General features: G+C 45.5%; 4 protein-coding genes across 4 annotated transcripts; 2 read left to right on the plus strand and 2 right to left on the minus strand.

Annotated features, from left to right (window-relative positions):
- Window positions 1-137: 137 nt before the first annotated feature.
- Window positions 138-684, minus strand: F4813DRAFT_389853 (uncharacterized protein; the record flags this gene model as incomplete). Its single annotated transcript, XM_049246921.1, has 2 exons — window positions 138-375; window positions 467-684. 2 exons carry the CDS (start codon window positions 682-684, stop codon window positions 138-140), a joined length of 456 nt encoding a protein of 151 aa, XP_049099232.1.
- Window positions 685-5236: 4552 nt separating this feature from the next.
- On the plus strand, window positions 5237-6596 carry F4813DRAFT_84713 (DUF689-domain-containing protein). The gene is made up of 2 exons (XM_049248956.1): window positions 5237-6104; window positions 6162-6596. Exons 1-2 carry the CDS (start codon window positions 5378-5380, stop codon window positions 6467-6469), a joined length of 1035 nt encoding a protein of 344 aa, XP_049099233.1. The 5' UTR covers window positions 5237-5377; the 3' UTR covers window positions 6470-6596.
- Window positions 6597-10414: 3818 nt separating this feature from the next.
- On the plus strand, window positions 10415-12614 carry F4813DRAFT_84723 (casein kinase I). Its single transcript, XM_049248957.1, has 4 exons — window positions 10415-10936; window positions 11067-11136; window positions 11198-11346; window positions 11406-12614. The coding sequence occupies exons 1-4, from the start codon at window positions 10808-10810 to the stop codon at window positions 12384-12386; spliced, it is 1329 nt and encodes a 442-aa protein (XP_049099234.1). The 5' UTR covers window positions 10415-10807; the 3' UTR covers window positions 12387-12614.
- A 758-nt stretch (window positions 12615-13372) lies between these two features.
- On the minus strand, window positions 13373-14620 carry F4813DRAFT_84767 (emp24/gp25L/p24 family/GOLD-domain-containing protein). Its single transcript, XM_049248958.1, has 3 exons — window positions 14333-14620; window positions 13916-14218; window positions 13373-13740 (listed from the first exon to the last, which is right to left on the minus strand). The coding sequence occupies exons 1-3, from the start codon at window positions 14534-14536 to the stop codon at window positions 13591-13593; spliced, it is 657 nt and encodes a 218-aa protein (XP_049099235.1). The 5' UTR covers window positions 14537-14620; the 3' UTR covers window positions 13373-13590.
- Between the last annotated feature and the right edge of the window lie 297 nt (window positions 14621-14917).

Raw genomic sequence — 14917 nt, forward strand, 5'->3', positions numbered from 1 at the left:
AGATGGTTTTCATGAAATATCCTTCATAGTAGTTTTGTCATAGTCACACATGATAGTAGTAATTAGGAGGGATGGTTGTAGTAGTGGCCGGAGTCCCGATGGGATACTCCCCCACTTGTATATGGTCCGAGAAGCTTTTACTTTTGCTCGTCCGATGAGCTTCCCGCACTGGAAGAAGTCTCGGTCTTACTGAGGGCATTTTCGTCCTCAATCTCAGGCCCGTGAAGTCTTTCCTCGAAGACGGGTTCGGGTTCGTTGATCTCAAACTTAGTCTTGAAATCCCTGAGGTGGGTGGAAAAGCTACTGCTGTTGGAGCGACGACGAGCATTGACAAAGTTGAAATCTTCGTCGACGACTTCAGCACCTGCCGGGCCCCTGGAATTGTTTAGTTAGTATAGTTGCATCAGCAATTTGATATCATGCTGTCGATGGTAACAGCAATGATATATAGGAGGGATGGACTTACCAATTACCCTTGCCTCCGCCGTTCTTCTTGGTCTTCTTTGGGTCGACACCATCGAAGCCGTTCTTGGCGAAGAACTTGGGAACGTTGTCATGAGGGACAACAGTTCCCTCAGCAAGGCCAGCGTGGTCCTTGTCGTTGAACTTGTGAGATCGAGTCACTGCAACGATGACATAAGTTAGCAGATAGTTTATACAATATGAGAGATGCCCAACTGTCATTGTAGACAGGTTATGTGTCTTAGGTTTATTCCCTAAGAGACGTTGGTGTTGTTTGTCGTTCGACATACACCATAACAACTCATAGAAGGGCACGTCACAAGGATCATGCGGGGGTTGAAGAGAATAGAAGATATAAGCTGGATCAAACCTACTTTTGATGGAGAAGTTAAGAGGATTGTAAGAGAGACTCGGATGAGTTAACAAGCACAGATAGATGCTAATGAGCTCTGATATGGTGGTTCACAGAGGGAGAAGGGAGAAGGATCAGAGAGACAGACTTCGAGAGTAAGAAGAGAAGTAGTATCTAATAGAAGAAGAAAGTCTGAGGAGATGAGGAGAGAGAAGATCAAGTCAAGGTTGTCCGGTTTGAAGCCTAGCGGTAGTGGTACAGCTGGTGAAGATTGAAGAAGAGTGGATGGATTTGATCTAATGGTGGGGTGACTACGGTAGGTAATTAGTTCAAGGAGGAATTGGGTTGCATTAATATGTCCTTGGCCGAAGTGTTTATGTAGGTGTAGGTAGGTAGGATGTAGGATGTAAGTAGGAGGTAGGAGGTAGGAGGTAGAAGGTAGGATATATGTAGATATGTATGTATGTATATGTACTCAGTTGGAGAACATACCTAGGAGAGGTTCGATGATGATGGGCAGGGTCTTCCCTTTAAGACATCGGAGATCAATGAGGAGGACCCTCTCTTGAGTTCTCCGGTGTCCCCCTCATGTCCCCTCTCGTGCCCCCCCTCTGAATCGAGTCAGAATACATGCTCACATTGCTCACAGCCGTCGATATGTACTGTGAGGTGGATGAGGTGGAACGACCTTCATCCATTGCGAACCACTACCTCTACTACATAGGACTAGGGTGAGCTGATCTTTTTTGATGGGGCAATTGAGAGTCGACCAGTCGCGTGACCGATTGACGCAAGCTCTAATGTAGTTTTAAGGTGTTTTAGTGGATGGCGTGAGCGAATGATCCTATTGGACAATTCCCTCGCGGCCCTCGCCGTTGAAAGAACGGCAATCAAACCGTTTAAAAGAAGGTTCAAGAATCTTCTCCAAAAGGGGGTCTGCTGCCCATAGGTACCTACCTACCTAACATACACTACTGCCATATCAGTATGTACCATTACTTTAGGTACTTTCGACTGTTTCAATTACATAGCTCAGCGACCGGGAGCGATTACCGAATATCTTAGCGGGGTGAGGTACAAGGGGTATCCCTGACTTGCTTTAGAGGATTGTTGCGGCATACGATTAGTACCTAGTTACATAGATACCTCCCTAAGGTACCTAATGCACCTAAGGTATGCAAAATAGAGTTGAAACCCAAACAAGGACCAATGAGAACATAGTCGACAGCTAGAATTAGGTAAGTTAAAACATTAGTAGAGTACCTAGTTAATCTTCGCAATCTTTGCTAGTCTTTGCCAGTCTTGGATGCTTTGTCGATCTCGAAATCTCGAGAATTTACCCGCTCAATCCGGCCCCAAAAATTACGGGTGTCCAGCCCAACCAAGCTGCCAATTCCTTCAATGCAAAAAAACACAACCGGTTCAATTTGTGATTCCGATTACATCATAGGTACTATTACATCCCGTCTACATATGTATTTTGTTGGGAACCTTTACCGTTCCTTACGTCCTTCCAACTCTGGCAATTCAGCCTCAGGCACGCAGACATATATACCTATGTATGTAGGTATGTATGTACACAATAGCGAAGGAAGCAAGAGTCCAGCCCTGAGCGGAATGAGACACACGAAAAAGAACACATGCAGGTTTATGTCACACGCCCAGAAGACGGAATGCAAAGACCCACCTATACCCCAGGTATTTCCACAATACTATATTCCGTACCGGGTACCCTGCGTAACCTTCCCTACCTTTCTGTCCCAAGCGATGATGAGCGGCTGCGTTATAATGCGGGGAAATCCACATTTATTTCTTATTCGCAGCTCCCTTATCCGCCCCTTTGAACTGTTTGACTGTGCAGCTGCAGTCGTTTCTTTATGTACGTTTGTAGCATAGTGTACATAGGTAGGTACCTATGTAGGTAGTCATGTAGTCAGCAGTGACGCCTCAAGGACAAATAACGCATAGTTGTGGTATCTATCTTGCCTACCTCAAGACAATGATATTATTTGTCTACATGTATGTCTGCCAAGTTGATAAGGACTGGTGTATTACTATCATCATCTCTATTGATTTCTCCTTTGTCTCTTTTCTATACCCTTCATCGGCTAACAGAGCATATCTTCGATCGCCAATACATACCTAGCACAGGTACCTAAGGCATATTCCGTATAGATTAATCAATCATAGGGGAGAAAGGCGAGAGCAATCAAATTCAAGACCAAATTTTGTATTCATACCCAGCTATAACTCTATGACTACTATGTGAATATCAGCACCTATATAGTCTCGAGTAGTAAACATACTACTTATGTCTTTGCGGCTCCCCTAAAAGTTGAAGCTGGTAAAGCGACATCGAATGTACAATTTGGTTTTTTAGCTTAAGATGGCGAAGAATAGAAGCTGGAAAGCTTGTACCATCTACTGGCAATTCCATATCGCGGAATCCGACGTTGTGATAGCAGGTATTCTGGCGCACCGTCTCAGTCCAACACTGCATAACCCTTGGCTCTAAATCAAGTTCCCAAGTACCCCGCCACGTAATAGTGCTAGCACCTCCATCGTCATAATAACGAAAAAAGCAACCGTGGGTTGTTCTGAACCCATTCCAAATCTCCATCACCCGAAGAGCAGGCATATTTCTCGCGGCGATACCCGCGGCATAAAGTAAGTCGTTAACCTCTTTCGAAGATTGGCGGATCTAGATGTATCGATGTAAGAGCTATAGTTTTTAATTCATCCTAGCTCTAGTCTGTACAAACTGGGGTTGACGGCCAGAATGGTTGGAAGAGAAGTCCTTGGCATCCACTGAAAAAAAATAAGTGCTCCAGGTTTAGACTCTCTCTAAACAAGGTCATAGCGATCTCGGGATTATTCACAGTACCTAGTTGATTTAAAGCCATAAGGGATTACGGTGAAAAGGGTCTTCGAAAATGGTCAGTTGCTTAAGTGTTTGCGGGAGGTTATAATTAGAAAGAAGCCAATGACCTACACGACTAAAATTAGAGACTTGTGAGTTTATAACGGAGTAAATTCCTTTAAAAGGAGTAATATCAACTTACGTTTCTCCTGCCAAGTTTCAAAGATGTGGCCTGCTCTTTCTGGTGGTTCGTAAACAATTCGTTCCAACCCAACCAAGCTTCCGAGAATTTGCGCGATACGGTAGCATATTGTGAGTTCGTCGAGGGATAAACAAGACATTCTTAAAGAATTCCAAGTATGGATCATGCACAAATTCTAGGTTAAATCTGCCATCGCACAGAGACCACGTGGACAGCTCAAGTGTCAACCCTTCCTCATTCAAATCGTCGGGCCTTTTCCAGATGCTGAGTATTCGGAGGAGCCCCTCGATTGTATTAACAAATTCGGGTTCATCTATAAGACTTATACGGTGTCGAAATCCGGGATTGCCATCTTCAACTTCCGCCCTTAACCAGATATGCTTCACTAGCTTTCTCCTCGATCCTTGTACAATCTGAGCGAAACTCTTCAAACGCCGGGACGACAAGAAAATCCACTCGAAATGCTTTTTCTCGAAGACCGACTACCACTCTGTAGAGACGGTAGCGTATTCGACTGTCCTCTCCGTCGAGAAATCAGGTACCATTTCCAGTATTGATAGCCGAAGTTCGGCTGGGAGTTTTATGAAGTCCATTTTTATCTTGCTTGAAGTTATCCCACCTGGATTCAATGTTGTATTTGACCACAGCCGGTATTGTAAAAGAGTGGCCGAGGAAGCAGTTTATAGGTTGAATCAAAACGGCCGTGCGTAACGCGCAAAAGATCGTGTGTAGGTTAGGTGGATGAATGAAACAAAAGAAACGCTTCACTGCTTATTGTTTAGATAGTTATCCTTTTGCATAACGGGAGTTTCACATATGCTTCCTCTTAAAACCACCATCATATCATAGCTTCTGCTTATAAGGTAGAATTGACCAAACGCGGCAATTTTTACTATGTAAAACACTGATGTTAAAAGGAGACGTCAAAGGCATTAAAGTTCAGTTCGGCGCCAATCAGCATGCCGTAATCAATCCCTTGCCAATCAGCTCTTAGAAATTACTACCAAATGCTATCATTGAAATGGGGTAAGGTTGCAGTACAAAATACTTAGTGCCGCAATCGGATCTGATAACAGTTTGCGCGGAGAAACATTTCGTCACTGTCGATTATTTTCTCTTAATCACGTAGCTTAGCAAAGACGCTCTTCCCCTAGTTTGTATTACCATACCTGACTCAACCTGTGAAAGCCTTCGATTTAGGGGACTTAGGTAATCCATTAAAAAGAACTTCTCAAAATCAATTTGTAATCCGAACACTAATTCACCTTACCGCCAAATAAATAGCAGCAAATCCGATAACTTGAGGAATTTCTACCACAAAGAACCTCGAAAACCTAGACTGTCTAGTTGCCCCTCGCCCTTACCCATGCCAGTTTTGCCCCGCGAATAAGATCAGGTCTTTAACATTTTTACCTTTTGAGTTCACTGAATTCGCCAACACAACAATTCTTCTACAACAATTCTCGACTAGGAGGCGCAACGGGCGCATAGAACCTCCATCATGTCTCCCTCAATCATCACCATCGATAACACATCAGACTTCGATGTATTCGGCTCAACCCCGACCCAAAATGGCTCCTCAGGCCCCCGAACCCTACTCCTTGCCCCTCCGTCTCTTGCAAGTCATGAGGAGAAGTTACGAACCGTCTTAGCCGCGCACGACCGGTCCGTTACCGACTTGCAGATGCTTGACCGTCTTTCTGCCGGTCTTGTTAACCTTCCCGACGCAACCTATGACCTAATCTTGGTCCTCACAGACGCCGATGGCACGCGTGCTGAATCAACACTCCTTCTCAATCGCGATGTTTTCGCCAAGATCGTACCAACTCTCAAAATTGGAGGAAAGATCCAAGCGCAAGACGGCTCCCTAGCACAGAATAATCAGGGACCTGATGCGCGAGAGGCCCTCCTATCCGGCTTGTTGCCTGGTGACGACGGATTCTCAAAGCCGGATGATGGCGCTGCTGATGCAGTTCCTCTTAAACTGGGACTAGGCAAGAACAAGAAGAGAAGTGCCGCCGGGCCTGCAGTAAAGAATGTTACTGTTCACCAAGCCAACGGAAAGGATGCAAAGCTCAACATGGTGCCTCCCGCTGTGAAGTCAACCCCTGCAGGTGTTGGTTTTGTGGACCTTAGCTATGACTTTGACGCTCCTGAGGACGACGACGAGCTAATCGATGAGGATACCTTGTTGACAGAGGAAGACTTGAATAAGCCCTTAGCTATTCGTAAGTAGTATATCCCCATAAGGTTCATTCAGCACTAAGTCCTAACCTGTATCGCAGCTGCGGAATGTGTACCGAAGGTCGGCAAGCGAAGACGTGCTTGCAAGGATTGCACATGTGGTCTGGCTCAGAAGCTCGAGGCCGAGGATGCAGCAAACAGGAAGCAAGCCGACGAAAAGCTTCAGGCTCTGAAGCTTGACTCCAACGACCTAACTGAAGTGGACTTCACCGTAAAGGGCAAGGTTGGATCCTGCGGAAACTGCTCACTGGGCGATGCTTTCCGATGTGATGGATGCCCTTATATAGGATTGCCCGCATTCAAGCCAGGAGAGGAAGTCCGAATCCTTAACAACGTTGTTCAACTATGATAATAATCGTGAGCACTACAGCCATTTCCGGCTCCATCATTTGGTTCATAAGACATGCCGTCAAGCTATATCACGATATGGACTTGATGAAGCATACTGCCTTAAGCATTGCAGGCCGCATGAATCTTGGTTGCGTTAAATCCGAGGAAAACGGTGTTTGGGGGGGCTAAAAAGCACGGTTTTATACAAGGCATGATCAATATCATGGCAAAGCATAATACATCCACAAGGATGATGATACATGGATTTATAGATGAATTCAGCAGCTCGTTTGCGTTTTAGCCTCAACCCTCCGAGCAGCTTAGGTAGCTATGATTTCTCGGAGATCCTCTACCTTATGCGACTATTAGAGATTCCTTCGAATCCAAATATACGATGGTTCCTAAAGCATCTCAGTGAATTATTAATTGTAGTAGCATGATTCAATAGAAAATGCCTAGTCAACCTAATGCCTGCCTCAACTACACACCTAGGTTAGTCCTTTGTCTTGGCATACTAGACTTAAACACATCTATGGAATCTATAAGGTATAATATGTAATCCATAAGAGGTAGTTTCCTCAGCTTAATTGTCCAACTTCCGTACTAAATCCCCCCTTTAAGTTCCTCCTAAGTATTATATGTAAGCTAAGCTTAAAGACTATGTTGACTGTGAATAGCTATGCCATATTATGTATCTAGCTCTGTAAATAATTACCGACAATATGCCCTTCCCATCTTTAGCCATTAGAATGCTGACTATGATCTAATGGTTGCCTTCAAGTACAAGAGTGAGGGATGAGTGAAAAATCATGGGTACAACAATCTATTTCATAGTATTCTTAGCAAATAGGCAGTAAAGGAGAAACAAATCATAAACTGAAAGGAAGTTGGGTGATGCAATGACAAGTGATATCTCTAACTGTTCACACTTGCTGTGATTTATGTACTTTCTTGGACATATCAGGTTTTATAATATTTTATAATAGACTTTAATTAAGTGGAACAACAGAGACTTTAGATTAGATCCAAGCCCATTGGTACGGCGTAATCAAAAGCTACTGTAGTAATGTTTTCCATGGAAGATAGTGTGAAATCTCTTGACGAAATGTTAAACCATATATTTCCTTTTCTCATTGATCTCACCTAAAAGCTATGGGGGATGCCAAAATTGTGGGATTAGTTCTAATTGCAACTCTGACTTTTCTGTATAGTTATATGCATGAATGATCTACTTAAGTGAATCTTACTTGATGCGATCTGTAACTCAAATATCTGATCAGGCCCAAGGCATACCGCTGGCTTATTTTTGAGGTCTGAGTGCATTCCTTGGCCATCTCGAGCGTTGTTGTTGCTGGGCAACGCAGCACCTTCTGTTGGCCTAAAGTACCTAACCTAATCTACCAGCAACTGTTTTACCATTCCTAAGCTTCACATGTTGAGACAACCGTAGCCCAACTGCTATAGCTAAGGGTTCGACAAGCACTCTTAATAGTATAAGGCAGGATATAAAACACTACCTATTCTAAATACTAAATGATTGTATATGGTGGGTGCCGATCTTTGGCGTTGAGGTTTTTTTTTTGTCTCCCAGTAACTTTTCTCTGGCTCTTATTTTGGAACTATAAATAAATTGACTTAGACACAAACAAGGGTAAACTAGCACATCCCTAGTTACATGTCTTGTATGCAGTGCTTGTTTTACAGGCCCGCTCTAAGACACAAAGACAACATCTATTGTCTTTCCTTCTTACAGTGGGATGCAACCTCTGGCGACTCAGTTGAAACGTAGGGAGTGCCGGCATTGAACGCAACTTTATCCGCATACCTTTATCTGCATACTCTTTTTTATCATTGAGTAGGAATAGGCTAGATATAATCAAATAGGATGAAGTCAAAACAAGAAATCGGGACCAGGCATATCTCAACGGCTCAGGACTTGCGCCACTCAGCTCTGATCCCGACAGGGAACATGTTGGTGGCTGAGTGTGAAATCCTTGCATACAGGTTTTATGTTTGCTCCGATTTCAGCTCTGCTTCGCCCGGAAAAACTCGGCACCAATGGTAAGGCTGTTTTCAGCTATGGGGTCGACAAGCTTGGCAAAGTATTGGGTAGGATTCGACGTGTCTCTGACCTGCGCAGCAAACTGTTTCTGTGTTGCTTCTGAGTTGCCAGGGCAGATCGACCTGCTATGGCGGCTCTGGTGTAAATATACACGTGTACATGTAATAGGTATGCTTACTACATAGGAAATAGGAAATTGGCTCATGTAAGACGACAATGTTGATGTATGCAAGTTTTTTCTCATTGGAGCTTTTCGCATTATCTGATGGCAATAACAGTTCGGGTATCCTCGTCTTAATATCTTGATTACCTATTGAATAAGCGGCCGCCCACGATTTATGAGTGGGCGTATGCCAATTTGGAGAGCCTCAATATCACGAACTTGGAATGAATATCCACTATGTTAAGTAGTTTATGACGCTGTGTCCGGGGCGAAGAATGTAGTTGTTGAATTGTTCAGCTAGCTATCTCGCTTAGGAAGCTTGTAATTAGAGCTCGGATGTAAATTGGAGATAAATGCAAGCGGATCGATCGGATTTGAAATCTAGTATGCATTTAGATCGACGATATTAGCCGCCTTACCAGCTGAATAGGCGTTGTCTCCGAAAAGAGTATATACACATAAGTAAGTCATAGATATTCTAGTTAGTAGTTAGTTATGTTCAAGATAACTACCTACTCATAATGCATCGTGAACTGGTGATAAAAGAAACACAAAACTGGCTGGAGTCTCAAGGGTCGGCAGGTATTTCAAAACAAGAATAATTGGTGGAATATAACTCTTGGCTTTGATGGAGATCTAACCAACTGGGGCATTCAATTCTCTAATAGCCAATGAACTCTACATATCAGGTACAGAGCCTTGATTTGGGGGTTTTCTTCGCAAGCCTGGCGAAAGACAATTGATAGTAGAATTGGCCTTTTATGATATTGTTAAGCTCCTAACCTACATATTATAGTATTGGCGGTTTGAGAATTAAATGCATAATATATGATATGTAGCATATCTACGGAAACCTAATGCACCTTTGTCAGGTCTGGCCCGGATCACCCCAATCTCACGCCCCCCTTCATACATTTGTACTGCAAAGTTGTTGGTCCGTGATGGTTGATCGTCAATGCGATGCTTTGTGACCGTTTTAACCTTTTGGAAGCCCTGCAAATTTATTTGCTTTGCGATAATCTAACCTAACCCTATCCCATAAGAAGATTGAAGATTTAAATGATGCAAATGCGATTTTGAAGATCGGTTTAGCTGTTTAAAATTCCGGACAAAAATGCATCTTTTGTGATTTACAGCCAGGGGCATCAATAATTTTGCCGAACAACGAGCATAGCTGCATGGGAGGTACCAAGGTTGGGATAGCTCCTAAACTAATAACAACTTCAAGGGTCCAGGCCATGTAACGGACAGACCGATATTTTGTATGTATGTCTTTCTCCCCTTTACACATACAATGGATATTTTGGACTCTTTTCTCCTTTGTAAATATGCTTTATAGGAAATATTTTCTTAACAAAGATGGTCACTGTAACCAACTGTGCATTTATTTACTAAAGGACGTTTACTTGTAATTCGTCCATTATTATTATTCACTACAGCAACTGATAACCGCATTGTTGCGCCGGACTTGTCTTGATTGGAATTTAAAGACCCTGGCCAGGTGAGTTGGAGCCTTGGCCTCTATGGCCCCAATGCCCAGCTTTTTACTGCCTGCTTTCAGTAAAGCTTCTGTTCCGGTGGTGATTCAGGTGGCTCCCCCCACCCCCTCCCCCCCAGCACTACCTAAAATTACCTAGGCCCCGCCTAAAATACGCTGCAATTTGGCTAGTACGAAGTACCTAATTGACCCAATTGTATTTCATGTACCTAGGTACACTCTGGATCAGGGCTAAAGGGGGTCGCGGCGCAGTTGGGCCACCTGCAACTTGCACTTCCTTAGCCACTCTGCTGCCACTCTAGCCACTGCCGTTCCCCGACCGCTTCTCCCCAAATTCCTCCCTTCCTGATCTTCACTTTCTCAAGTCACTTTTCAATCCATCCCGATCTATCAATTCACCCAACAACCACCTACCAGGATTGACTAATCCCGTCAGTTCAGCTGCTCGAGTCATAATTAATTTAAACACAACTCGAGGGGATGAGCTTTCGGGTTTTCTGAGTCGTTTCGAGTATCTAGGATACTCGTGTCGGACCAGGCGACACTCGCTCTCCTGTAGCCCCCTTCCGACCGTGTTGCTCCCGTCTCCTGCTGGTCCCCGACTCCCAATCGACAACGGCTTCATACATCCACAATGGCCTCCTCGTCGTCAAACGTCGTGGGCGTCCACTATAGGGTGGGAAAGAAGATTGGTGAAGGATCATTCGGTGTCATTTTCGAAGGCACCAATTTACTAAACAACCAGCAAGTCGCCATCAAGTTTGTAAGTAAATGAGACTCTATTTTCATTTGCCGCCAGCAAGGCTCCTATGCCCCTTGGTCAACACTCAATACTCAACACTCAATCACCGCACCATACAAGGCGTCTAGTTCTAACCACATACGCTTGATAGGAACCGCGGAAGAGCGATGCGCCGCAATTACGAGATGAATATCGTACATACAAGATTCTTGTCGGATGCCGTAAGTCAACTAATGTGTTTCATCAGTATGCTTTTTGTAACTGACAAGCTTCGTTTCCTAGCTGGTATCCCTAATGTCTATTATTTTGGACAGGAAGGCCTGCATAATATTCTTGTCATAGATTTGCTTGGACCGTCATTGGAAGACCTGTTCGACCACTGCAACCGAAGATTCACCATCAAGACCGTCGTAATGGTAGCGAAGCAAATGGTAATTCGTCCCTGGAGTTTTATGAGTCAATTACGTGCAGGAACTAAATTGGATTCTAGCTCTCCCGAGTGCAAACCATTCACGAGAAGAATCTCATTTACAGAGATATCAAGCCCGACAACTTTCTCATCGGTCGTCCTGGGACCAAAGCCGCGAATGTTATTCACGTCGTCGACTTTGGCATGGCTAAACAGTACCGAGACCCGAAGACAAAACAGCATATTCCGTATCGAGAGCGAAAGTCCTTGTCCGGAACCGCCCGATACATGAGTATTAATACTCATCTTGGACGCGAACAGTCACGGCGAGACGATCTAGAAGCTCTCGGCCATGTGTTTATGTACTTCCTTCGAGGCGGTCTTCCGTGGCAGGGCCTGAAGGCTGCGACGAATAAGCAGAAATACGAGAAGATTGGTGAAAAGAAACAAACCACACCCATAAAGGATCTATGTGAAGGCTTCCCTGAGGAGTTTAACAAGTACCTTACTTACGTAAGAAACCTTGGTTTCGAAGATACTCCCGACTACGATTACCTGCGTGAACTATTCACCCAGGCTCTGAAGAACACCGGTGAGGTAGAGGATGGCGAGTACGATTGGATGAAGATTAGCAAGGAGTCGTCCAAGGGCTGGGATGCTATGCACAAGCCTGGACCTTACCACAACCCGAATAAGCAGCCGGGCGTCTCTGCCAGAGAGATGCACAATCAATCTCGTATCAACGTCCCTGGCGGCCTTACTCACGAGCGTTTAAACGCCGCGCAGCCCCCACCTCCGTCTCCAGCCAGACCGACGGACAAGCGCCGGCAAAACGCCCTCGGCGCCACGGCAGCGCAGCGAGGTAGCGCGGTGGGGGGCCTTCGGGACATGGCTACACCAACTCCTTCAACCCAAGCCCAATTCCAGAACAGCAACCAAAATTTACCAGCGAGGATGGCACCCCAGACGAATATGGGGTCACCGGCTGCGGGCAATGGAGTGGCATCAGAGGCGCAACCGACAGGATTCCAGAAATTCATGAAGGTCCTTTGCTGCGGTTAGTTTGAACGTGGCCTATATTAGCAACGAGCATAAAGCTGATAAAATGATAGGCTAAACCTGATCTAACGTGGCATACTGGCGATCTTATAGACTAGAATTGATCCTGGATGGAGTTCCTGCGCCGATTTTTATTACTACTAATGCATCCTGGTCTAAGGTGTTCATCCTACTAAGTCTTGGTCGTTGTGTGTCATTCCATAGTTATCTTCTCGATGGATTTTGCTTGCGTGGGCTAAGAGCCTCGATAGTGCTGCCACATTCGATGTGTGTGTTTGAATCAACAGACTTACCAACACGTTGAATCGCAGCCTGGATCACCCTACGCAAATTTGCGGAATAATACCCCTACAGAGCCCCGGGAAGACGGCCAATCGAATACATGATTTCCTATTAGGATCAAGGCTTGGCGTTATCCGAGACACGAATGAATATCTTTTCCTTTCACGACTCTCGTTTTCATGAAATAGACACAGGCCGTTTAATTAGTAGCGCGCAGCACGGCGCTGGTGGGATTTGCACTGTTGGCGAGCATTGGGATCGGGTTTCGTTTTTTTTGTTATCCCATCCCTTTATACACCGTTCATAATTAAGAAGCAGGGGGGAGGGCCCGAGGGTTGAGACGGGTTTTGTATTAAGCAGAAGCAGTATATGGGGGAGGGGGAGCGCAGAGTGACTATAGTAGGAGAGGATCTCGCAGTCGGTGCCTGAGAAGCATGGAGGTGTTGAGTCGGTAGATGGGAGGTATAAGGCAGAAAAGAAGAGATTCATAATGATTTCGGTGTTGAGCGTTGCACCGTAAGTTGATTCAAAAAGACATATATTGGGACTTATGTTGCATTCGGTCGATACGTGATACTGAACCGTGCTGGCCTTAGCACTCCCGTAATTTATTAATATGAGCTCGTCACTACCGATAGCATCCTCTGAAAATAGACATATTCTGATGCTAATCTGTCTCTAAATTCACAACAGTTTGACTGTAAGATTCTTTCAATAGGACAAGTGAGTCCATCTAGTAGTAGACGGTTTCCGTTCCAACGTGGCAATGTAATCAATACATAACGACCGGCCATAGTTATAACACCCAAAGCATCATCGCCTTCGTAATCCTGCTCCCGTTTACCGTAAGCTGCGTTAACCGTGACAGCTTTCGTACAAACCAAAACTCCCCTTGCCTACTGATAACAACACGATGGTCGCGGACTTAAGTAAGCTTCTGCTTGATGAAGAAAGACCGGAGATGAGACAGCTGCCAGGCGCATGTGATACCGAGAACGACAAGCTGGATGGTCATCCAGCGCACAACACGTGAGTTGGTAGACTCGGATTGATCTCGGAACTCGGCTTCTCGTTCCTGTGGGTTTGAGAATCGGGTTAGTATTTTGTTGCTGGATTCTTGGTTTATATTTAAACCGAATCTGTCACGATCTATGGACAGTAACCCCCCCTCCCTTTTCTACCACCCTTCTTCTCCCCTCTGCTGAAGATAAAAATGACCTAAATGGGAAGAGAGAGAATAACAAACTTACGCGCTGGAAGATTTGCTCGCGGCGGATATCCTGGAGGCGGGCGTTGAGGTCGCGGATGCGCTGGGAGATGTCCATGAGCTTGGTCTTGTCGGTGGACTCGATCTCGGAGGAGCCAATGGCGAGGTCGAGGGTCAGCTTGATGCCGCCGTTGGGCTGCGCGGCCGAAAGCCAGCCCGGGCGCCCGCTGCTGCTGCTCGGCGTGAAGCAGATCTTGTGCTCGCCCGACTCGGCCGCCGTGAAGGTGAATTTGCCCGACGAGGATCCCCGCTGGGAGACCACCTGGTGGTCGTTGTCGAAGATTTCCTGGAGGGGAGGTTAGTGGGATCGCTATGATTGGGTTGTTTTGCGCGCATCTGTTCTTGGCTGGAGGAGGAACTGATGTTAAGGCGGAAGGGTGGGAGTGGAAGGGGGACTAACGATAACGGAGATGTAGATGCTGATGCCGTCGTGCTTGGCCCAGGCGTGTGTGTTGTCATCCCACTCCTCGGCCTGGTAATGCCCGAGGACTAGTGTGTCCTTGGGCAGCTCCTCGAAGAAGCATTTCGCGTTCGTGCCGTCGAGGAAGAAGTAGAGCGCATGGGCGACGGAGCCCAGCATCAGGAGGGGGAGAAGCACCCTCATCGTTAGTTGTTCGGTAGCGTACTTGTTGAATTGACTATGTTATTGTCAATTGATCGTATCGGGGCTTATTTAGGGTTGGGTTGGGCCGAATGGTTGGCGACGGGCGTTGGCAAATAGGGTGTTGTTTGGATTATATTGTCAAGCCAGCCGTGTGAAGCTCTCGCCGACTCTAATAAATTCCAAGGTGCCACGTTCGAGAAAATGGCCTGTACGGATTACAGGGGTTAGACAGTGCTGCCAGTGGCCTGAGTGCAACTGGACTGCTATGTACATAGAAAGAAGCCCCCTGGTGTTGGCACTAGCACTAAACTTACATGGGTATATCGATAAGTTGATATACCAGTCACGTGCTGGCATAAGCTAGGTAAGAAACCATTAACT

This window comes from Daldinia decipiens, assembly GCF_022478715.1.
Source record: "Daldinia decipiens strain CBS 113046 unplaced genomic scaffold F4813scaffold_18, whole genome shotgun sequence".
Classification (NCBI taxonomy): domain Eukaryota; kingdom Fungi; phylum Ascomycota; class Sordariomycetes; order Xylariales; family Hypoxylaceae; genus Daldinia; species Daldinia decipiens.

Bases quoted from the DNA above. Each gene is read 5' to 3' on its own strand.
- F4813DRAFT_84713 (XM_049248956.1), top strand. From the start codon at position 5,378: ATGTCTCCCTCAATCATCACCATCGATAACACATCAGACTTCGATGTA. The intron at 6,105-6,161 runs GTAAGTAGTATA...CCTGTATCGCAG, and splicing joins GAATAAGCCCTTAGCTATTC to CTGCGGAATGTGTACCGAAG.
- F4813DRAFT_84723 (XM_049248957.1), top strand. From the start codon at position 10,808: ATGGCCTCCTCGTCGTCAAACGTCGTGGGCGTCCACTATAGGGTGGGA. The intron at 10,937-11,066 runs GTAAGTAAATGA...TACGCTTGATAG, and splicing joins AGCAAGTCGCCATCAAGTTT to GAACCGCGGAAGAGCGATGC. The intron at 11,137-11,197 runs GTAAGTCAACTA...TTCGTTTCCTAG, and splicing joins CAAGATTCTTGTCGGATGCC to CTGGTATCCCTAATGTCTAT.
- F4813DRAFT_84767 (XM_049248958.1), bottom strand. From the start codon at position 14,536: ATGAGGGTGCTTCTCCCCCTCCTGATGCTGGGCTCCGTCGCCCATGCG. The intron at 14,219-14,332 runs GTTAGTCCCCCT...CCTCCCCTCCAG, and splicing joins GCATCTACATCTCCGTTATC to GAAATCTTCGACAACGACCA. The intron at 13,741-13,915 runs GTAAGTTTGTTA...TCAAACCCACAG, and splicing joins GCGAGCAAATCTTCCAGCGC to GAACGAGAAGCCGAGTTCCG.